This window comes from Pteronotus mesoamericanus, unplaced genomic scaffold (assembly GCF_021234165.1).
Source record: "Pteronotus mesoamericanus isolate MK-2021 breed Mesoamerican mustached bat unplaced genomic scaffold, CSHL_Meso_final contig_182, whole genome shotgun sequence".
Lineage (NCBI taxonomy): Eukaryota > Metazoa > Chordata > Mammalia > Chiroptera > Mormoopidae > Pteronotus > Pteronotus mesoamericanus.
In genome coordinates, this window is record NW_026555078.1 from 25,398,377 (window position 1) to 25,423,118 (window position 24,742).

The 24,742-nt window shown below is 39.2% G+C and overlaps 2 protein-coding genes and 1 non-coding gene across 3 annotated transcripts in view; 1 reads left to right on the forward strand and 2 right to left on the reverse strand.

Moving 5' to 3' along the window:
* The first annotated feature begins 3,755 nt into the window (after nucleotides 1-3,755).
* ESR2 (estrogen receptor 2) overlaps nucleotides 3,756-24,742 on the forward strand; it is a 47,998-nt gene continuing 27,011 nt past the window's right edge. Inside the window, exons 1-4 of the mRNA XM_054567024.1 lie at nucleotides 3,756-4,135; nucleotides 9,099-9,271; nucleotides 14,224-14,340; nucleotides 22,198-22,497. Of these exons, the coding sequence (XP_054422999.1) occupies nucleotides 3,756-4,135; nucleotides 9,099-9,271; nucleotides 14,224-14,340; nucleotides 22,198-22,497 (970 nt within the window). The remainder of the gene's footprint in view (nucleotides 4,136-9,098; nucleotides 9,272-14,223; nucleotides 14,341-22,197; nucleotides 22,498-24,742) is intronic.
* On the reverse strand, nucleotides 12,328-12,435 carry LOC129066113 (U6 spliceosomal RNA). Its single transcript, XR_008528650.1, has one exon. It is a non-coding gene; the product is annotated as a U6 spliceosomal RNA (small nuclear RNA).
* Nucleotides 19,163-19,680, reverse strand: LOC129065759 (60S ribosomal protein L27a-like). Its single transcript, XM_054567025.1, has one exon. It carries the CDS (start codon nucleotides 19,665-19,667, stop codon nucleotides 19,197-19,199), a length of 471 nt encoding a protein of 156 aa, XP_054423000.1. The 5' UTR covers nucleotides 19,668-19,680; the 3' UTR covers nucleotides 19,163-19,196.

Here is a 24,742-nt window from a genome sequence, read left to right on the forward strand (position 1 = left end):
GAAGGCTTTGAATGGTAGAAGACCGTGACTTACTACAGAGGCTGGTGGGAAGCAGGGGGCTGATGAGAGCCGGGTTTGAAGAATGTTAACCTGGCTGCTCTATGCGCCTGGAGAAGGAGCCACCTGGGGACATGGAGTAGTAAGGAGCCTCTTGCAGATGCACGGATGAGCAGTAATGAGAGCTTGCTCACCCGGTGGCTAAAGGCAGCATGGGAAAAGGCACGGAGGGGAAAAAAAAAACAGGGTGCCTTGGTGATGAAGGGGACAAGCCAAAGGTCATTGTAATGGGCTTTGTCATTAACACAAATAGGAAATAAAGGAGTGGTTTGGGGCCAGACAATGCTGAATTTTAACTTGGGTATTGTAATCATTATCTAATGCTGTGTAGCAAATTATCAGAGTTTAGCGGTCAAGTTGGCTGAAAGCCAAGATGTCAGCCAGGGCTACCAGGGCTTCCATCGTCTAAAAGCCTGACTGGGGATGGAGGATCTGCTTACAAAACATCTCACTCACGTTGCAGTTGGCTGGAGGCTGTAGATCCTTGCTGGCCATTGGCAGGGAGTTTCCACAGAGTTGCTTGAGTGTCCCCACAATATGGCATCTAACTTTCCCTAGATTGAGTGATCCATGAGAACAGGCCAGGAAGAGGCTGCAGTGCCTTTTATAGCCTCGCTTCGCGAGCCGCATACCATTTCTTTTGCCATGACTTCTTCGTTAGAACTGAATCACCAGATCCAGCCCACATTCAAAGGAGGAGGTTAGGCTCTCCCTTTTGGAGGAAGGAGTGTTAAAGAATTTTAAAAACACCATTGGTGTATTGTGTTTGGAGGACAAATGGAGTAAGCATTCAGGTGAAAATATCGGGAGGAAGACATTAGGGACTTGACATAGCCAAGTTGCCTCTGTATGGGATTAGGTGACCACTTGAGCTGGAAATATTAAAGATGGAGAACTTAAGGCAAGTTTCTCTACTTAATGGTCTCTCACTGATTTTCTTTATTAGTGGTCATTGTTCCCTTTTCTACATTGTATTATTCAGGTTATTCTTTCTTTTTTTTTTTTATTTAAGGTTCCCATTTTTAATCTTGTATTATTTTGTGTGTTTTTTTCCCCTCCAAAGCTTTTTATCATAAAAAATATCAAACTTACAGAAAAGTTGAAAGACTGGTATAAGTCCATATGTGCACCATCTGGATTCAATAATTGTTAACATTTTGACTTATTAACTCTATCTGTCTATCTAATCTATCCATCCAAATATATTTTTCTGAACTATTTGTTAGGTGGCATTCGTTTTGTAAAGAAGTGCTTCCCCTGACCTTGGGATAAAACTAAAGATCCTCTTGAAGAGGCAGGTTACAGGCCTAATTCTGTCCCCTTAATTACTAATTTTCAGGGTGAAGAACTGATGTATCATTTACTGGCAATGGTAAAAAAATTATTCCTTTTTTCTTTTTTTAACATTGTGGACTCATAGTCCAAAGGGTAAAAGCATATGTAATTTTGCTACAGACAGGTATATGTTACTATATGTATACATACCCACGGTGCCTGTGCCACTTGCACTCCTACCAGCAATGTATTAAAGAGCCCTGTTTTTCTATAGGGCTCTGTTGCCAAACAGTTGGCTTTTTACTAAACATAATGAATAAGAAGTGGTATCTCAGTATAGTTTTAGCTTGTATCTCTTTTATGAAAGAGGTTGAACATCATCTTATGTGTTTTTAAGAGCCATTTGCTTTCCCTTTTCTGTGCTCTATCTGTTCACGTCTTTGGCCAGTTTTTCTAGTAAATTTCTGGTCTCTTTATTTTAAATTAAGGTGTTTTTTAAAAAAAAGTATAGTAGGGAGGTAATCCCCTTGTTTCTAATATAAGTTTACAGTATATTTCCAATTTGTCATTAGTCTTTTGACTTTGTCTATGGTGCATTTTATGACATGCCAAGATTTACTTTTACGTACTGAATTGATGTACTTTTAGGTGCATCTTTTTGTTGCCTCTGGATTTGGAGCTTCAGTTGAGAAGGTTTCCCCACACTCCTGTTGTAAAGGGATTTACACTTCGTTGGCTTCCAGCCCTTGTGCAGCTCCTACCGCTCCCCTCTTCCCCCTCCCTCTTGCTCTCCCTTCCGTTTCTCTTAACATTTGGATCTCTCCACCATTAGGAATTTATTCTGGTATACATTCTTTTTCCAATGGCAATTATGTTGTTCGTTGTTTCCTCTGAGATACCACCTTTATTATTACCAGATTTCCAAAAACTTTTGAGTTTGCCATTTTGGGGTTTTCCATCCTGTCATATAGCAGTCTGGGCCCAATCAGGAGATAGAAAGTATACAGTAGGTTCAATAGAGGAGGTTTAATGTGAAGAATTACTTACAATTAACTATACCAGGAGACTATGTATAAGACCTAAGAAAACTCTATATCATACCCTAGAACTGAGACAGAGTACCCAAGGAAGGACAGACTTGGAAGGGATCAGACCTCAGGAGAGAAGGTAGTAGCAGATATGTTCACTGGTTTAGCCAGGCCAGAGCAGGTCTGGAGCTGCAGGTTGGGAGCCGGTGATCAGCGACACATGGCGTGGTCATGCCTGGGGAGTCCAGGTACCTACCTGCGGGGGCAGAAGGCCATTAGAGTATGCAGGTCACATGATGTGTGGGGCTTACAGGGGGAACAACTTCTCAGTGTGTGACTCCTTGGGCCACAGTACGGATAGGTGATTGCGGACGGGTTATCACTGTGCTGAGGCTGTAAGTTTTCAGTGGGACTTTGGATGGACCTGTGGCTGGACCAGGTTCCATTGCATATTCTCATCCACACTGCCAGCCTCTGTCAGGGCCAGAAATCACAGCAACCTTGTCCTCCTGCAGTGTCCCTGCAGTGCCCTCTACTGAGACTATTTAGCATTGGCTCATTTTAAATAATGCAGGAATTCAGTTGTTATCCTCGCAGGGGGGTCCAACCTGCAGCCCGCAGGCTGCATGCAGCCCAGGCTGGCTGTGAATGTGGCCCACCACAAACTTGTACATTTACTTAAGACATTATGAGATTCTTTTGTGATTACATGTCGCAATGTATTTAGTGTGTGGTCCAAGACAACTCTTCTTCCAGTGTGGCGCAGAGATCCCAAAAAATTGGAAACCCCTGAAAGAGCATATATTGAAGGGTGCATTAGAAGCTGAGAGGCAGTAAATTTGATAACTGACACAGTTACATTGGTCTGTCGATTCCTTGTTCTTTATTATTGGCTACTCACAGTGTATTGAATATCTGTTAATGTTGGCCCAACTCATTAATCTGCTCTTTCAGGGAATTCTGGGTTATTCTTGATTATTTTTCCATAACAACTTTATCTAGTTCCAGGTGTTAAAAAAAGCAGCCATTTTTTATATAAGCCTGCATATTTTAATAAAAAAAATTTATAATAAATTCCCTTGGTAAAAATATTGTGGTTAACAATAGCAACAAAAGCAATAAAGAAGTAAATGAAGTAGAAAATGAGAATTTCATGCCTCACATTCCCATCCCTCTGATGTTAATATTTTCATGCATATCTTTCAGAATGTATTTCTAAGCTCATACCAATGTGTGTGTTTAATAGAAATGTTTAAACAGTTTTGGTAGGTATGCCTATATCTTTAACTAACTTCGAAATGCCTTTTGTTACTCTTTACAGCCATCATACCTGCCCATGAGACTAAAAACATTATAGTGTCCCTTCGTGGCTCTTCTCACAAGGAGTTTTCTCAGATGTTACCTATTCAAGACATGAATATAAAAAACTCACCATCTAGCCTTAACTCTCCTGCCTCCTACAACTGCAGTCAACCCATCCTTCCCCTGGAGCACGGCCCCATATATATACCTTCTTCCTACGTAGAGAGCCGCCACGAGTATTCAGCCATGACATTCTGTAGCCCTGCTGTGATGAATTACAGTTTTCCCAGCAGTATCAATAACTCGGAAGGTGGGACTGGTGGACAGACCACGAGCCCAAATGTATTGTGGCCAACTTCCGGACACCTCTCTCCTTTAGCAATCCATTGTCAGTCTTCACTTCTGTATGCGGAACCTCAGAAGAGTCCTTGGTGTGAAGCAAGATCATTAGAACACACCTTACCTATAAACAGGTAAATCTAGTCTTCATTGTAGTTCATGGGCATTATTCAAATCATTTTATGATTTAGTGAAAAGAAAGATAAGCATTATACAAGGTTCTCATTAGTCACATATAGAATACTTAGAGCACTTAAAACATGATATTCTAGAATATTCTGATATTTGAGTTCTCATTAGAAGTTGAGCTTGTAGATCTGTGTTGTGGAGAAGACTCACTAATATTACTGCTGTTTTTAGACAATAAGAGTGAACTTAAATCACTTTTGATGAAGTGATTTGAGTTTGAAAAATAAATTTTTATTTTACTTTAAATTTGGATTCTTATTCTGTAAGTGAAATTACAATTCAGTGTTCATGACAAATTGTGTCCAGGATAAAGTAAGTGTGGTGGTTTTACAACTTAAATGAGGACACTAGACATGTGAAGCCTGAAAAGACAACCAAGAATTGGTACAAAGTTTTTAAGAATGAACTAAAATAATGTTTTATAGAGATTGATGGGAAACTGTTTAAATGTAGAATTTAAATTCTAGAATTTAAAAAATTTGTACTCTATACATGCAAGGTAATATTGTAGTTATTTCTATTTGTAATACTTTTTATATATATTTTAAAGATTATATTTATTTATTTTTAGAGAGAGGGGAAGGGAGGGAAAAAGAGAGAGAAACATTAATGTGAGAGAGAAATATTGACTGGTTGGTTGCCTCTTGCTAGCCTGGACCAGGGACCAAACCCACAACCCAGCCTTGTGCCTTGACCAGGGATCCACCCGGCAGCCTTTCACTTTGTGGGATCATGTCCAGCCAACTGAGCCACACCGGTCACGGCAATTTGTAATATTTTTAATGATAATTATTGCTATGGAGAGAATGGGGCATGAGGGAGAAATAAACATCTAAAGCAACCAAAGTCTAAGTTATGACATGTTGGATATTGAAATTCCTTACTTTTAAATGCTGTTATAAAACTTCGAGAAAGCCATATTACACAATGTTTTTATTTTTCTTTTTTAAAAAACATTTTTTGTTGGCAAAATAAAAGAATATAAAAATTGTAGATAACTGCTTAAAAGTTACATTTTTCATTCAGTCTTTTTTAAAAAAACATATTACTGTATTTTGCCATATACAAAGTGTACATTTTGCCCAAATTTTTGAGGGAAAAATAAGGATGCACATTATACACAGGCAGTATATATCCATATCCTGCCTAATTCCATATCTATATATGTTTTTAATTCTTTTATTTATGCTTTTGCATTAAAAGTGTAACTCTAGAAAGCAATAGTGACATATGTATGCAAATAATACCATGGAATATGATAATCAGTTTTGTTTTTAAATTTAATAAAAAATTGAATTAAAAAATTAAAAGATTTTTTTCCTGAAACTTGGGGCCAAAAAGTGAATGCACATTATACATGGCAAAATATGGTATATTTTATTGATTATGCTATTACAGTTGTCCCAATTTTTTCCCCATTTCACCCCACCACCCAGCACCCTCCACTGTCTCTGACTATCCCCACGCTATTGTTCATGTCTATGGATTATGCATATAAGTTCTCTGGCTACTCCATTTCTTGTACTGTACTATACACCTCCACGCCTATTCTGTAACTACCTATTTATACTTCTTAATCTCCTGACCTCTTCATCCATTCTGCCACACCTCCTCCTCTCTGGCAACACTCAAAAACTCTCCGTATCCACGATTCTGCCTCCGTTCTTCTTGTTTCTTGAGTTTGTTTTTTTTTTTTTTAGATTCAGTTGTGGGTAGATATGTATTTATTGCCATTGTATTGTTCATAGTTTTGATATTTTTCTTAAGTCCCATTTAACATTTCATATAATAATGGTTTGGTGATGATGAACTCCTTTAGTGTTTTTCTTGTCTGGGAAGCACTTTATCTGCCCTTTGATTCTAAATGATAGCTTTGCTGGGTGGAGTAATTTTGGTGATAGGTCCCTGCTTTTCATCACTTTGAATACTTCTTGCCAGCCCCTTGTAGCCTGCAAAGTTTCTCTTGATAAATCAGCTGACAGTTGTATGGGAACTCCTTTGAAGGTAATTATCTGTTTTTTTTTTTTCTTGTTGCTTTTAAGATTCTCTATCTTTAACCTTTGTCATTTTAATTGTAATGTGTCTTGGAATGGGCCTCTTTGTATCCATCATGTTTGGGTCTCTTTGCTTCTTGGACTGCATGTCTATTTCCTTCACCAAATTAGGGAAGTTTTCTTTTAGTATTTTTTCCAAATAGATTTCCCATTTCTTGCTCTTTCGGTTCTCTGTCTGGTACCCTTGTGATGTGAACATTGGAATGCTTGAAGTTGTCCCAGAGGCTGCTTATACTATCCTTATTTTGGGGGATTTTTTTTTCTTGTTGTTGTTCTGATTGGTTGTTTTTAATTCCTTATGTTCCAAATCATTGATTTGATTCTCAACTTCATCCACTCCACTGTTGTTTCCCTGTAAATTGTTCTTTATTTCAATTAGTATATCCTTTGTTTCTGACTAGATTTTTTTTTTTTTATGCTGATGAGGTCCTCACTAAGTTCTTGAGCATCCTTATAACCAGTGTTTTGAATTTGGCATCTGATAGATTGCTTATTTCCATTTTGTTTAGTTCTTTTTTGGAGTTTTGATCTTTTCTTTCATTTGGGCCATGTTTCTTTATCTCTTCATTTTGTCAGCCCCCCCGTGTCTGTTTCTACCTACTAGGTAGAACTGCTATGACTCCCTGTCTTGGTAACATGGCCTAATGTAGCAGGTGTCCTGTAGGGTCCAGTGGCACAGCCTTCTCTATCACCCAGCTGGGTACTTGTGCCCTTCGTGTGGGCTGAGTACACCCTCCTCTTGTTGTTGAGCCTTGGTTGGCTGTTGGCAGGTCAGTGGGAGGGATTTACCCAGGCCAGTCAGCTGCAAGGACTGGCTGTGACCACTGACCACGAACCTATGCCATCCTTGGAGCATCAACTGTGTAGGGGCAGGGTGGTGTGCTCCTATGTGGTCTGTAGCTGTCCACTTAGTACTCAGGCCCTATGGTTTCCTGGGTGGTGCAGGCCAAGGTCGGTCCCAACCTGTGTTTTGCCTGGGGCCACCCTGCCAGAGCTATAGAGCAATCTGAGATGGCTACTACTTGTGCCAAGCTTGGAGATTCTCAGGCAAAGCCAAGCTGTGAGTCTAGGCTGGTTGCTGCTAGTGCCATGCCTGGGGCCACTTAGCAAGAGGTACAGGGGATAGGGGCTGGCTCCTGAGGCCAGTTGTCACTTGTTTGAAAGGATTAGGAGGTTGCGAAGCATGAACCAAGACCAGCCATTCATATGGAAAAGCTACTGTTAACAGCTGTAAATTGGGTGGGACAGAGCCTCAGGGGATATCCAGGGCAGGGCAAACAGTATTAGCCAGGTTGACATAGTCTCTGATATGGCACTCTGCTGGCTCTGTAGTTCTGCCTGCCTTTCTGTCTGGGAGAAAGCTGTGGCCCAGCTCTTGACTTGATGCCAGCCACTTCAGTTCCTCCCTGTATTCCACTGGTGCCTTTCAAGCTGCTACCTTGGTGCTGGAGCTCAGAGAGTGAGTCTGAGCAAGTTTGTGTGTGTTTCTTTAAGGGGAACTGCTGGAACTCCAGAAGTTTCTTCTGACTCAATCCCTGCTGATTTTTGCAGCCAGAAGTTATGGGGGCTTACCATCCTGGCACTGGAACTCTTGGCTAGGGGCCCTGATGTGGGGCTGGGATTCCTCGCTCCTAAGATACCCCTCCCAAATTTTTATCCACTACAAGTGGGTGAAGGATCAGCCTGTCCAGCGTCTCCGCCCCTCCTACCAGACTGGATGGATGTTGTTTCTTGAATTCCATAGTTGTCACTTCCATTCAACTCAATTTCTGATGGTTCTGAGTGATGGTTGTTCTATAATTTAGTTGTAATTTTGATGTGGTTGTGCGAGGAGGAGAGCCGTGTTTACCTACGATGCCATCTTGACTGGAAGTCTTTCAGTCTTTAACAGAAGAAGTATTTTGTTTCTGAGCATGAGTTCTAATAAGAGGTCTGCTAATATGTGGGTAATTTAAACCATAGTGTAATTATGAATCAATCATACCTCTACTACTTTTCCAAAACAAACATGCCCTAGTAAAATTAGGAACTAGCCAGACATGTTTCTGGTTCTGGCCAATGCTCCTTTGATGGGCCCTCCTTCCTCTACGAAAGTCCTTAGCCCTCCACCCAGCAGTCCATGCGTGCTGCCTTCAAAGCCTTCTCTAAAAACTGACCCATGTTCACTCTCTCCCCTGCTCTTCTCTCTTTCCCTTTCTCTCTCCCTTTTTCTCTTCCCACACCCATTTATCTTTTCTTCTCTTTCCTCTCTCCAAACCATAGTATTCACCTTAATATAACTTAAAGTTCATTTCTTATTTCTCTTAAAATTATTTTTATTCTAGGTCTTTATCTTCAATTGCAGAATGAAAGATTTTTGCCCCCACCCCCATTTAAATGGGAACTCTGAAGGGCTATTTAGTGGCACTGTTGGGAATGAATGATAACTTGAAAAAAGTTAAGTGAGTTTAGGCCTCTTCATACAGGGTGCATGAGTTCTCTCACTATGGAAGGCCACTGCATACCTCCCTGTGGTTCAGAACTGGGGGAAGACTCAACCTGTCACTTATTACACTTAGAAGTGTACACCCCGTTCGCTACAACCGACCATCCGTAGTTACTAGTGCTCATCAGCACTGAATGGATGGATATAAACTCACCTCACCACTTTCAAACATTGGCCAATCCCAACAATGAATGTGACCAGTAACAAAGGTTTTGCTTTATCATATTTCCTGGAATATATTTGTCATGAACCCTAGGAGGGCAAAGAGATAAATGAGGCAATGTTCATGCTAGGGTGTTTTTTTCCCCCTGGAAAGTCTCTCTTTTTCCCCTTAATGCTTTTTACAGTGAATGTTTTATTTGCCTCCAGAGAGACCCTGAAAAGGAAGACTAGTGGGAGCAGATGTGTCAGCCCCGTTACCAGTCCAAGTTCGAAGAGGGATCCCCATGTCTGCGCTGTCTGCAGCGACTATGCCTCAGGATACCACTATGGAGTCTGGTCATGTGAAGGATGTAAGGCCTTTTTTAAAAGAAGCATTCAAGGTACAAGAGTATTATTAGCTGTTACTTTAGCTTTCTCCTTTTGCTTTTAAATAGTTTTGCAGATGACCTGGCAAAAATGTTACCACTGGCCTCTTTGATTCACAAAGTATGTGATGAGCAATTGAGAAGATCATATCTGTTTGGGGGCTGGGGAGATTGTTTCAAGTGTAGAGCACTTTATCAGTTGTGAATCTCCACCCCAGAAGCCCAGAACTCAAATGGGTCTTGGGAGAAGGTGGCTAGTTACAACCCTTGTCAAGATAAAGCTTGGAAAAGAATGTGTGCTCATTAGGAATTGCAAAGGTGGTTTCTTCCTTTGACTTATGTTTAATACTTGGCGTGCCTAACCATCATGATGGTGGGCTGGCTCCTGAGGAAGGGAGAATAAATACATCTTATGGGAATGGTCAGAAATCAGGAATTCAACTCCAATGGGCTTTGAGAATTGATCTAGAGGGATGACTTGCCCCAAACTAGTGGAGCCTCCATTCACAGTCCTCTTTGTTTTCTGGCCTGGGTTTAGACTGTGTCTCTACCCTTCTCCAAATTTCTGCTGGAATGAGTTGTAAAAGGTAATTTAAAAACACATCAATTTCAAATTGTGCACACCTGCTTTCAAGGCCCGTGAGCCCATCGTCACGTTTGGTTACGGGTCAGGTTCCCAGCTGGGGGCATGCAGGAAGCAACCAATTGATGTTTCTCTCCCATTCTTTCTCCCTCCTTTACCCTCTCTCTGAACATAATAATTACTATTTTTAAAAAATTTTTATTTATTATAATCTACTATCCACTTTCATTTTTGTATTCATAACAACGTTTTATCATTGTTCTTTTTGAAAGTTAAAGTTGATTTGAGTGCTGCTCATGAATCTTCAACTCTGTCTCTTAGGACTTAAGAGGCTGAGCTTTAACTGGGAATCTTAACAGCCAATAGGGTATATAAAAGCTTCTTGCCTGGGAGGCATATGTTCTGTCACTTGGGGTTTATTTGTCTTTGAACTCAGGAAGAATGTCCTGAGGGAACAGAAGAGAAGGTAGATGCCTGCTGTTGCAGTATAAGAGTGCCAGGGAGGGTGCAGGTGATAAAAATTGCTCTATTTTTAAAATAAGAAAACTGCAAGGCGGAGCTGAGGTTAAAATCAGATCTTCTGATTCCAAGTCCAGTGCTGTCTCTTTCCTCTGTGCAGTTGCATGTGAGTGATAACAGGTATTCAGACAGACTTAATTTTTCAGAGAGAATGAAGATACTCTTTTGTATTTTATATTCTAAAAAGCACATTTTCCTTAAAGTTTTATATCTCAACTACAAGAATTAGCTACATATTTTGCTTTTAATTTGGCTTTGAACTTTCCTATTAGTATGGAATAGCATGCTTCTCAGACTGTTTTGTGGGACAAGAAACCATTTTAATACATGAGGTACTCTGTGCAGTGTGAGGACTTTTTCCTTTTTTGGCCAGAAGGAAGTGAATTACCATGACCGTCTTGCATAAGACATTGTCTAGGCTATTTATATTGAGTGTGTTCATATTATTGTGCTTTCTGATCCTTGTTTAAATATAAAACTATGTTTAAAAAAAACTGAGGGGAAAAAAATAATGAAAGTGAACGTCTGGTTGTCCCTTAAATTCTTATGGTTATAAACCTCTTTATAAAACCAATAAGGATAACATCATGTATTGTTCTTAGAATTTTTAGAAGGTACTAAAGCTTGCTATAATATTATGACAAGTACTATGGGATTACACTTTTCTTCTAATTATAAAGCAGTATGTTCTAAAGTATAATAGAAATTTTCTGATTATAATTATATTTTGACTTTTAAAACATAATTTAGTTTTGAATACTATGTGAGGATAAAAGCAATAATTAGATAATTATCTGTTTCTTAAAAATGTTTTATAACACATGTTATATGACCCCCTACTCTTGTGTGTGGGGGGGCCTGTAAACATGGTGACTTACATTTTATAGCATATGTTGTTGGTATGGTCTCCTGTGATTATGCTGTGATTACGTAAGACTTCATCAGAGCAGACAGGAGAGAGACTGGAAGCTAGAGAGATGATTTCCTCCGAGCCTGGAAAAGAGCATAATTAATTTATATCAGCATAACTTCTTATTTTCTACAGTTGGTTACCAATTCTATCATTATTTATTTGGATATCCAAGTTATTTCAGATTTCGTCAGTAGGATTCCTTTAAACTGGGGGTGGGGTGGGGCATGTGTGTGTGTGTGTGTGTGGTGTACCCACAATTTATTTGGATATCCAAGTTATTTCAAATTTGGTCAGAAGGATTCCTTTAAACTGGTGTGGGTGGGGGTAGGGTGGGGGTGTGTGTGTGGTGTGTTATGGATACTCATAAATCTTAAGCACCTCTTTTTTTTTTTTTTAATCTTTGTGGTTTTAAAAAAATTTTTTTTTCCAATACATTTGTCTCTGCCTTCCCCCCACCACTTTCCCTTGACCTCTTCCCCCTCTCCCTCCCTCAATCCTTCCCCTTTGGTTTTGTCCATGAGTCCTTGCTATATGTTCCTTGACTTTCCCCTTCCCTTCCTTTTCTTCTGCCCCCCCTTCCCTCCTTCCCAATGTATATAAAACATACTGCTTTATAATTAGAAGAAAAGTGTAATCCCATAGTACTTGTCATAATATTAGCAAGCTTTAGTGCCTTCTAAAAATTCTAAGAACAATACATGATGTTATCCTTATTGGTTTTATAAAGAGGTATATAAAGAGGAAATTTTCTGTTGGTTTCTTTTCCTTTCAGTGTGGCTGGTCTTATTTTCCTTGCATCTTTGTATTGTTGGTTAGGTTCCGCTTATAGGTGAGATCATATGGTATTTGTCTTTTGCCCCCTGGTTTATTTCGCTTAACATAATGCTCTCTAGTTCCATCCATGCTGTCGCGAAGTTTAGTAGTTCTTTTTTTCTTTCTGATATATAGTATTCCATTTTGTAAATGTACCATAATTTTTTGATCCAGTCATCTACTGATGGGCATTTAGGTTGCTTCCAATACTTGGCTATTGTAAATCGTGCTGCTATGAACATTAAAAATATGGAACGCTTCACGAATTTGCGTGTCATTCGTGCGCAGGGGCCATGCTAATCTTTTCTGTATCATTCCAATTTTTAGTATATGTGCTGCTGAAGCGAGCACTTGGGCACTTATTTACTTCCCAGCACAACAAGCTATTTCAGGTTCATCTTGTACTTTCTGTGCCCCAGTCCTGAAAAAAAGCTGTTTCTCCAAAGAGCCCTGTTTCTTCTTAAAGGAGAATGATTTTTATAAACCAAGATCTGGGTGCTAATTTGCTCATTGCTCTCAGATATCCCTGCTTCCAGCTTCTCTCAAAGGATAGAGTTAAGGAATGTTATTTATTTCAGTATTTATTTATATCCAGCTTAAAGAATACAAACTCATGTGTATTTAGTGTTCAGGCCATGAAATAGGATATCTTCAGAGTCCTAGGATCCCTTGAGTGGTCCTGCTAGGCCCAGCTCCTTCCCTTCCTACAGAGGTAAGACAGTCCTAACTTCCGTCTTCCTTGGCATGGTTTTACGACCTAAGCACGCTTCCCTAAACAATATAGTTTAGTTTTCTCTATTTTTTGAACTTTACATAAATGGAAGTTTCTCCTCTATTTTATTTTGTGTGCGTGACTTGCTTCTTTTATGACTTGCCCATTTAATTTATCATTGAGATTCATCCATTTCCCATGTTGAAATTCTGGCTCATTGTAGATTTAATGTAAGAAATTCAGGTCATATTATTTATTAGAAAGATACAATTAAGAAATAAAGATACAAAAATATCTTATGCACTTCTGCTTTTTATCAGTTATAATTCTAGTCTACTCCGTTCCATTCCACTGCGTTCCTTAAACCTCGCAGGCCCAGACAGCTCCCTTCATCCGCCCCGCATCACCCAGTCCAGGCAGCCGCGTCTCTGGTTTGCACAGGCACAGCAGGCTCTCACCTGGTTTCCTGGCCTCCATCAGGTTTGCTGCCTCTAAGCCATCCTCCATATAGCCTCTGAAATAATTTCTGAAATGGAAATTTTCTTACTCTCTTCCTTAAAAAAATTAGAAGTACCATTGTCTTTAGTCAGAGATTGCTATGTAACTAAAGCCTGACTACAGCAGACATTATTTTTCTTAATTGTAGGTCTACGAGTTGGTTAGGTTGACTCCCTTCACAAAGCTTGGCTCTAAGCTTAGGGCTGAATTCACATCTACTCTCTCTATGTCTCCATATTCTCCCTGAGCCAGCGGCTACCTGAGGCCAAACCGAACTGTTGGAGTAGCACATCTATAAACATATCATTGGCTAAAGCAAGTCCCATGGGCAAGTCCACCATCAGTTGGTGGGGGAGTATCTTCTGCCCACTCTCATTAGTACACTGCAAGGCCACAAGGCTAAAGGAATGAAGAACTGAGAATAATAATCTAATCTAAAACCATGAAGAAGTTCTTTCTGTTCGTTTTTAGTTTGCTAATTTCCTTATTCTCTTATTGACTAGTTATTTTATTTGACTATGAATTCCCATAAAAATATCATGTTAAATCCCAAAGAGGGATAAATGTTAAAGAATATAAGCAGTTGACTTTGGTGACCTGGTACTTGAGGAGCTCTATGATTTGGAGCAAATCAATTCCAGGTGACTGTCTCACTGTCCATGTTGAGAGGAGAATATTTCTAAATGTATCTCCTGTAAATTCTAAGTAAATGTAGAGAATAACCTGTGAGTCAAAAAGTAAGATATTAAAAATATTCCTAGGTTTCCTAGGGATGAAACCTAGGATGAGGCCTAACTTTGGCCTTTGTACCTGTGCCTGTCTTTAAGATGATGTTCCTTATCTCAAGTAGCATAATCAGTGTTGTTGACCAGGAAGATATTTACCCAAAATATTGTAACAACCTTTTTTTTTTTTTTGCTTTGCTGTAGGACATAACGATTATATTTGTCCAGCTACTAATCAGTGCACAATAGACAAAAACCGGCGCAAAAGCTGCCAAGCCTGCCGACTTCGGAAGTGCTATGAAGTCGGAATGGTGAAGTGTGGTGAGCATTCCCTTCCTTTTTTATTGTATGTGGGACATGCTGAAAGCTATAGGGACCTATAGTCCGGATGAGAGGAAACTTAGGATTTGTTAGTTATCTTAAAGTGTTTGCATGCTGTCACATTAGAGGGAGCAGTGACTTATTCCCTGTAGAGAGGATAGAGCTGGAGTGAGTGGGAGCAAGTTACAGGAGACACATTTTGACCCAATATAGGGAAGAACTTCCCGCAGTTTACGTGGTCTGACAACAGAATAGGCTGCCACGTGAATTAGGAAACTCCTCCACTGAAGGGCTCACACAGGGGCTGGGTGATCATCTGCCTGAGGCCTTGGAAAGCCTAAGGATGAAAGCCTGGTAAAAACAGTTAAAGCTGTGACGAGAAAGCAGCATATCTTGTGAGTTACTAGGCTGGTATTGATCAGGGGTGTCCCAACAGCAGCCCATGGGCCACGTGTGGCCCAGGATGGCTATGAATGTGGCCCAACAGAAAATCCTAAATTTGCTAAAAACTTTTTTTTGCTCATCAGTTTTTGCTGTGTTTGTGTATTTAATCTGTGGCCTAAGACAGCTCCTCTTCTTCTAGTGTGGCCCAGAGACACTGAAAGGTTGGACACCCCTGGTGTAGATAGACTCATGCCTATCCCTGCAATAGCTTTCTAGAAGTGGAAAAAATATGTAGGAGTGAGAAACATGATAGAACTATGGAAAGAATGTAGAGCACAGATCTTGTTCCATGACAATATGTGTGTGTGCATATACCTGTATAAATACATATATGCAGCAAAGGAAAATGAGCACATTAGTAGAGCAACTGACAATGATGCCTGCACCATGCTCTCTCCACCTGGCTAACTTTTGATTCACTTGTCTGTACACAGTTACTTGTTTCTATATAGCTCTGCTTATACTTTTCTTACTCTTCTGCTAGCCAAAATTTTGTCTGTGGTTAGCTGTAATTTCTCTTTGTAACTATTTCAAAATTTTAAAACAAAAGTCTCTCCCTTTTCTCTCTGAAAATCTCTTGGTAACTGTCTCTCTAACACTCTCCTCTTTTTCTCTGTATGGACAATCGACAAGACCCCTCGCCTAGTTCAGAATTACAGCAGAAGAATTACAGCTCTCTTAATGTGAGCGCAGTTCTCTGGCTTCCGGTATCACTGATGTTTCCAGCCGCTTCTATGAAACATCCTCTCAAAGCCCATGACCTCCCAGTGTGTATTGGTTACTCGCTAAAACACTTGAACATTTCTGCTCCCGCCACTTCAGTTAAATCCTTATCAGTAACCAGTGGGCTTCTTCCCAAACCTATTTGTACTCATCGTAATTGTTAAATTGTATAGTCTAATTAAAATGAATGCAAACATATGAAATATGAGTGGGAAAGCAGAGTTGTTTCTTGAAAGCTTTGAATAAAGCTGTAAAGGACTAACAGCGATTGTGTTAAGTATGTATTGGTGAGATTGGTGGGGTGTGGGGGAGGGTTGTAAACCTAGAAAGATTCTGAATTCAGATTGCGTTATGGGTGCCTAAGTTTTTGCTCCGTTTTAAAGAAGCTGAAACGGATAATTCAGTAAAAATGTATTATGGGTATAGTTTATGCAGGAAAATATTGTGATTTAATTGGCAGAGGTACTTAAAGAGAAAGTCTTGCTCTCTTACAAAAGATTGCAAATAAATGTTTCATGGTTTATGGTAAACAGTATTTTAAGGTGAGTGTATATTTTTTTTTAAAAGATTTACAATTTAGTCTTACAATAAGAATGCTTTCCTTATACTAGAATCTGCCAGGTGGCTGTAGCCTGGTGGTTCAGGCCCAGGGCAGCAGTACGTGTATGCTCTGCAGTGTATGTGGTGGGAAGAACAGGAGGACCGAACTCCCGTAGACTCTCATTTTCTCTCATCACTTCTGCCTAACTGTGACTGTGCTCAAAAGACTTGACATTTCTGGCCCTCAGTTTCCTTATCCCTGAAACAGAATTACCTGCCTCATTTAGTTTTGTGAGGAATATCTATGAAAACACACAGTCTGGCACTAAATTTTAGCTTTTCTTCCTTTCTCCCTCCCTCATTGAAAATCTCATAAAGTTGTCAGTTTGATACAATGCAGTCTGATGAGGTAGAGTACAGAGCTGTACATAATTAAAAACGTTCATGGAAAAGAGAATGAGAAAAAAGGTAATTGAATTTAGCCAAAAAGTCACTGGGTAGGGCTCTCTAGGAAAAAATATTTTATTATCTTTGGAGATTACAGAAGAAATGAGATGGGTTAATGTGCAAACAGTTGGGTGTTTGGCCCTTTACTGACTCACAGAAAGACAATTAGGAAGGACTTTTCTGCACTATGCCCCCCTTCTTTCCCAGCACTTCTGCCCTTCCCCCGAACCTTCTGTCCACATTCTTCCTTCTATCCATTCTTAGAGGATTAGGGATCCTGCCTGCATTCCGGATTCTCCTCCCCATTCCACTCCCCTTTTTTATTCACAAATCATGTCTCTTCTGTTACCACTTTTTTTCTTCTGCATTTCCAATTCTTTCTTTTCTTTTGAGGTATAAACATATTTGTTTAAATGGTAGGAGGATACCCACTCAGACTAATTTCAGGGCGAAGGCTTCACTGTAAGGATACACCGAAATGCAAGTGGCTGGGAGAATAATCCGAATAGCCATGGATTTGATCTATATCCCTGTGTGGGGATAACAGCTCAGCATCTTTCTTTATTCACCTGCATACAGGTGAATATATGTGAAAGAAATTTGATAGGGAGGTGGTGTAAAATAGTGCTTTTGCTATTTTAGAGCTTTTCTGTCTTGGGCAAGTTATTTGAGATTCCTTGTGCCTGGTTTCTCCTCTGTACATTGGAGGTAGTAACAGCACCTATCCTCTAGAGCAGTGGTCAGAATGAGGTAATCTATGTGCTGCTGTAAACAATGTCTGACGTATAGAAGCTTCCAGTAGATGAGAACTGCCATTATTATCATTTACTGTTGTTGTCATTCTCGAGGTCACTTTCTAATATGGAGCACTCCATTTGGTAGAGATTCTCATTAAACTCACAGGCACATTGAGTGACTCTTCCTAGATTACAGTGTCACAGTCACGACACTAGAAATGTCCTTGGTAGAAGAATGTGAGTTCCTTGTCCAGGTCTTCATTTTATTGATCCCAGAAGCCTCACAACTTAATACAGGGTCTCATACATAAGCACTTTGTCAGTGAAAACTGGTCAAATAAATTTAAATGTATGGATTCAAAACCTTACACTTTGTATACAAACCTGTTTTGAAAACTCCTTATCCTCATATACTCTACAAAAAAGAAGTGTGTGATCAGAAAGTTACTTTCTTAAATCTTACATTTTTGTTCCATTTTACCATGGGGGCAATAATCAGTCTTAACTATCTGTAGCACTCTATCTGATTACTAATAAAAATTAATTATAGTTTAGGTTTTTAATTCTTTTAGTAATAAGTTTGATTTCAATATCTCTGGATGGATAGAGTCCTTCTTTCTACTGCAACTAGCCAAGGATAAGAGAAAATTCAGATAAATTTCATTGGGAGCAAATAATTTAAATTTTTCTCATACTTGCTAATTAATATATTTTTTAAAGTAGACAAATATAATGGGAGTATAGAATCTAGACATTTTGCAGGTTTTAGCTTTTAGATTACTTTTTAAGGGAAAATTTATATAAAATTATATCCATGCTAATGACATTTTGACTTATAACACATTTTTCTTAATTTTAATTTCACATTGGTCATTAACCAATGGATCTTTAGAAATATTTTTGTGTTCAAATTTATAGGGGTTTGAAAGTTATATTTTTGTTATTTTCTATTTTCATTATATTATGGTCAGAGAATATGATTGATATGATAACATTTTTAGTTAAGATTTTATTCATTTACCCTGACTGGTATGGCTCAGTTGGTTGGGCATCATCCCACAAAGCGAAAGTTTGCTGGTTTGATTCTCATTCAGGGCACCTGCCTGGGATGTGGGTTTGGTCCTTGGATAGGGTTGATGTTTCTCTCCCTCTCTTCTCCCTTTCTGCCCCTCTCTCTAAAAATAAATAAATAAATGAAACCTTTTTCAAAAGCTATAAAAATTTTATTCATGACCTAGCATGTAATAATTTTTGCAAATGTCCATGAGTTTTTGTAGATTAACTTTGTTCATTGTGCTGTTTCAAATGTTCTGTATTCTGACTTTTCTCCAGTATTTCTACTCTATCTGTGCTTAGAGAAATATGTTAAAATATCCCATTACAGTATTACTGTATTTGTCAATTTCTCTTTTTCTTTCATTCGCTTTTAGTGTTATGTTTGCAGGCTAGATTTTGTTGTTTTAATATACATGAGTTTTGAATTATTTGTCTTTCATAATCTACTCATGATCTTCTTTATGTCTAATGATTTTTAAAGTTTATTTCATCTGATATTGATAGGGTAATTCTAACTTACTTGGTTAATTTTTGCCTGTTACATCTTTTTCTGTTTCTTTACTTCCATTTTTTCTGTAGATTAGATGTACAATATCTCTTAAAACAAATGTACGTCTAGGTTAAAAAATATATATGATATCTGAGTTCTTAACTGGGTAATTCTGTTTATGTTTATTGTGATCACTGATATTTGGGTTCATTTCTGTCATTATTTTGTGCTTTTAAAAAATTCATCATACATTTTCTACTCTTTTTCTTTTTGGAGTTGATCACATTTTCTTGTTTTCTTTTTCTGCTTCTACTAGTTTATAAGTCATATTTTATCTTTCAGGTTTTTTCAGTGACATTCCTTTTCTTTTCTTTTTGTTTGCACTTGTGAGAATTTAATGGATTCCCCTCCGTGTGGCTTCAAGCTACCAACACGCAAGCCCCACCAACACTCTTAATCTTCTCCTCAGCTCTTCTGCTGAAGAATTTGGCTTTCACAATGACGGGCTGTTTTGGGAGGCTTCCCTTCCCCAGAACTTTGTAGTAGCCCGATCGCACATCAATGATGGGAGCGGCTCCAGTCTTGTTTTTGGCAGCATTTACCCGTGTGTCTTCACTGACCAGGGTCCACAGTTTATCAAGGTTGACAGTGGGGCAGAAGCTCTGGTTCTTCTTTAAGTGATAGTGCCTTATACCAACTTTCCCAAGGTAACCTGGGTGATATTTGTCGAAGTTGATCCTGTGGTGATGCAAGCCACCGGCATTACCTCGGCCTCCCGGGTACTTCCTGTGCTTGCCAATGTGGCCATGGCCATGGCTCACGTGGCCCTGAAGTTTCCGGGTCTTCCTCAGTCTGGATGGCATGTCGGCAGCCGAGATGCAAGAGCTCATATATTCTTGATTAATTTGAGAATTCAAGCCAATCTCTCTAATGGAAACTTCTCATCTCAAATAAAGAAACTTAGCAAGTTCTAACCAAACTCATTCTCTCATCTTACATGTTATGTTGTTGCCTAGTGTTTTCCTTCTACCTTAGTTTCTCTACCTCCAAAATTGATGATGATGATTTTATTCATTCAATGCTTTTAATATTCAATCTCATACTTACCAATTTATTTTTTTATCATTTCTTTTTTATTTTGTTTTATTTCAGGGGAAGTGGGGGAGAAAGAGGGAGACAAACATGAATGTGTGGCTACCTCTTGTGTGCCCTCTACTGGGTACCTGCCCTGCAACCCAGGCATGTGCCCTGACTAGGAATCTGGCGACACTTTGGTTCACAGGCATGCACTCAATCCACTGAGCCCCACCAGCCAGGGCTCTTTTCTTACCATTGTTTCTCCACTCTCATTACTTCCTTCTGGTCTACTTTTCTCCATTCACAACAAAACAGTATAGTAGTTAGTTCAAAGGGGCTGTGAGTGATCTATCTTCTCACTCTTTGTTTAACTGAAAATGTCTTTAATTTATCCTCACACTTAAATAATGGTATAGCTTGGAATATAATTCTATATTGAAGGTTTCTCCTCTCCCCCTCAATCTTGAAGCCATTATCCCATTGTGTTCTGGCCCATAAACCTACTGTAACTGAAACATTTTGATATCAGCACAGGAATAGAAGTAGATCTATAAAACAGAATAGGGGATCCAGACGAAGACACTTTAATATACAATTACTACTATTTTTTTTTTAATCCTCACTAGAGGATATGTTTAGAGAGAGAGAGAGAAAGAGAGAGAAACATTGTTGTGAGAGAGAAACATCTATCATTTGTCTCCTGTATGTGCCCTAGCTGGGGATCAAACCCGCAACCTAGATATGTGCCCTGACCAGGACTTGAACCCATAAACTTTTGAGGTATACGTGGATGATGCTCCAACCAACTGAGCCACCTGGCCCCAGCACAATTATTTTTTAAATGACAAGGCATTTTATAAAATTTAATGGGAAAAGCTTATTCAATAAGTAGTATTGGGAAAATTGTAAATGTATTTGGAAAAACATAACATGAAATATCAGTATTGCATGATACAAACATACATGAAATTTTAAAAAGGTTTGAACTGCAAAGGTCTTAAGGAAGATACAGGAGAATATTTGTATAATTTAAACTGAAAAATAAACTGAAGAATATTTTATAATTTAAAATTTGGCTATATACTACAGCTTTGATGACAAGAGACACTGTGAGCACAATTAGAAGATATATAACAAACAAGACAAATATTGCATATAATGAAAGTTGTTTATTGTTACTATATAAAAACCTTTATGGACCATTAGGGAAAAAGAGCAGAGAACAAGTAGGTGATTCACAAGTAAAAGACAAATGTATTAGTCAGCCATGCTAGTAATGAAAAAATGCAGTACAATTAGATTGTTTAATCAGTTGTCAGATTAGCAAAAATTAATTACATTTAATGATCAATGGTGTGATGAAAAAATAGATAGCCCTTAAAGTATTATTTAGATTACAAATTCTAAACTACTTTTGGAGGGTAATCTATCAACATGTGTCCATATTTTGAATGTGCATATCTGCTTTGTTACAGCAACTTGATGTCTTTGAATTTATTAGAAAGAAGTAGTAGTTTGGGTACATGTACAAAGATGCATTTTTACTGTGATATTTATCCTAACAAAGAAATTATGACCAATCTAGATTTCCATTAACAGGAGCCACTTTAAATAAATGATGCTATACTCGTAAGACAGAATGCTATACAGATTATTAAATTATGAAATGGCACATTTTATAATAAAGAACAGCTTGTAAAATAGTATATACACTATGTCATTTTGTATATAAAATATGGAAAAGTAAAAAAGCATTAAAAACGAAGAATTTATGCCAAAATTTGTGCTCCCTTATATTTTCCAAATTTTTAACTGATTTATTATTTGAAATAGACTTATTTGTGTATGTAAAAAGAATACGCACATACATATATACAAATATATGCAATCAAACATTTTAAGAATGTATTATAAAAGTGTATTATTTGATAACTGTTTATAAATATCAATGTTCATTTCCTAACTTTCTCCCATCTTCTGCCTGAAGAAAATTCCTAAGTTTAAGGTCTGGAAAATGAGGTACGTCAGCACTCTTTAAAAGGGAAATAGATTTGGTATCCATAGATGACCTTGAAATGAAGACCTTAAGATCATTTGGGCTGTTGTCCCTAAAACATTATGTAACTGATTTTGCTAATGCAGTCACGAATGTAGTTATATTTGGTACATACCCTGCAGATTCCTGAAAATCAGTCAGGCTTCTGGTCCAAGACACGTTCTGAGAATAGACCCAGGTCTTACAGTGATGTCATTGCTTCATTTTCACCTTGGCTACTCCGGGAACTTGAAGGAAGGTTTGGGGAAGCAGCTGGGGTAAGCAACGTTATCTGCTCTCCACTTTAGGTTCCCGGAGAGAAAGGTGTGGGTACCGCATAGTGCGAAGGCAGAGAAGTTCCGATGAGCAGCTGCACTGTCAGAACAAAGCCAAGAAAAACGGTGGACAGGTGAGCCGGGTGAAGGAGCTGCTGTTGAATGCCCTGAGCCCAGAGCAGCTGGTGCTCACGCTCCTCGAGGCAGAGCCGCCCAACGTACTGGTGAGCCGCCCCAGCGCGCCGTTCACCGAGGCCTCCATGATGATGTCCCTGACCAAGCTGGCCGACAAGGAGCTGGTGCACATGATCGGCTGGGCCAAGAAAATTCCGGGTAGGGATTTCTCTGTGTCTTAGCTTTCCATGTATTTGTAGGAAGGCCTGCTTCTAACATTTATGGTGCAAGAGTGCAAAGTGGATGCCCACAAAAGATGCCTCTGTATTAGTTTGACAGCTTGATTTATAACCTTTAAATAAAATGTTATTTCTTTCTATCTCAACATATATACCCTCAACATGGTCTGGATGACCAGGCTCCGAGTTAGAATTTTTGGACTCCTCTGAGTTCTCTACCAGAGAACATGTCAGGGCCCATTCTATTCTGTTCCTAAAACTCTTCTTTTCCCACCCCCAGGTCCGTCCCACATAGTCTTGTGCACACCCTATCCTGCGTGTCCACCTGTCTGTGGACATGAGCTTTGGGTCACCTCTCATGCCTATTCTGAGAGGGTGGACCAGGAAAGAGACCCGGCCAGGCTCTGGAAATGGGCTTGGGGCCATTTGGGCAGAAAATTCAAGGGCTCTGGGATTTGGAACGTGTTCTCGAAGGAAGGGACCTGGACTCCACATAGACCGGTCTCCTGGCCATGGACTCCTCACCCGGGGAGGAGGGGTGTAGGCAGGTGAAGGTGGAGTGGGCTCAGTATGACCAGTATGAAAATAAAAGGGTTGTCAGAAGCTAAGTAGGAATTTGTACACTACTCCTCCAGTAGAGAAAGAATTCATAGCATGTACATTAATAAATATATATGCACAAAAAGAGTAAATCAGCAGCTGAAATATCATGAATCACCAATAAACCTGAAATGCCATCAGGTTAAAAATAGGTTTGATGATTCACTAGTAGTCATTTGGAATCTGCATTTTCCATCCTGTAATGTGATCATTTCCCCAGGTCAGTTGGTAACCATACTTGTAGTACTGCATTGTGCCTAAACGACCATCTAATTACTATTTTCATTGGTGTTTCTGTGAGAGTGAATCTAGGATTCTAACATAGGTTGCCAGCAACCCATCACCCTCTGAAAGGGCTTGTCTGTGCACATCTTCACAGTCATCTAAGAAATGAGGTCTTTCTCCAAGTTCTGAGCCGCTGGGGACAATGCCCATGGCCTTGGGCAGTATCCTCATTGGGTGAACTGTAAAGCCTGGGAGCGTTGAGAAGCTGGCTGAAGAGCAGTTGAGGATAAAGAGCTGTGGGACCCAGACCTAGGGTAATAGTATCTCTTTGGATCATTTGTCGGCTCTGAGCTTCCTGAGGATTTTCTAGTTTCCAGACTGTTTTGATAGTTTAGCATCCTCACCTTTGCCAAAATTATTTTATTTTCTCTGCTCTTTCCCATAGGAGACAATACTGAATGCACTTTCCTTTAGCTTTTACTCTATATGTATTACGAACACTTATTTTTTTCAGAACCCCACATGGAGAGTAGTAGTGAAATTAATTATTGCTGAGAGCTGTGCATTTTCTTTGTGCTAAAACAAAACCAAACTCTAAAGCTGCATTAGGCCCTCTTCAAGCCTGATATTTGGAAAAGTTTTCAGAAAACTTAGGTGTAGTCTGCAGGTGTGATTTCCCTGCCATGCCATCTGATCTATTTCTTGTCCAAACAAACAAAAAATTAAAATATTACCTTGTCTTGATCTTGTTGAATATCTGCAAGTATAAAAAACTTAGTCTCCCTTGATAGGGTTATTGTCTATAACTAGGTGAGATTGGAATGTGTACACATATTAGAAACCTGAATTGAGCCTAGAATGTGGCTTTGGAAAGGGTTTATTGATCTTTCCGTTCATTACTCCATTAAATTCTTCTCGATGCAAATTTGCATTATAATTGTCAAGGATTTGAACCACATGTGCTCTCTGTGCCTTAGTTTCCTCATCTGTAAAGTGAGGATGATGAGAGATCCTGCCTGTAGGAAATTCTCAGAGGCAGGCATTGTTACCCCTATTTTGCCTACAAGGAAACAAGGACTTACAAGGGAATTAAGCAACTAGCTAGGAAGCGGCAGAGCTGGAATTCTAACCAAAGCCCATTGCATGCCAAGACTGTGGGTTTGGTGATTGCATTTATATTACAATGTTTCCTCCTTTTATCATAGCTGTGGAGAAAGCACCAGAAATCTCTGATTTGCCTTTGAAGTGCTCACCTCCCTAGAGATTACCTGTTTACTTTCCAGTTCTTTGACCAATGCATGCTATTTCGGTATCAGGGTGTCAGGACCTCCTTCAACTGTTAAATTTGCTCTTCAGGATAGAATAGCCTAGAGTCAGTGCTCCTACGTAGAGAAGAGTGA

Excerpts from the sequence above, each read along its gene's own strand:
- LOC129065759 (XM_054567025.1), bottom strand. The coding sequence starts at position 19,667 with ATGAGCTCTTGCATCTCGGCTGCCGACATGCCATCCAGACTGAGGAAG.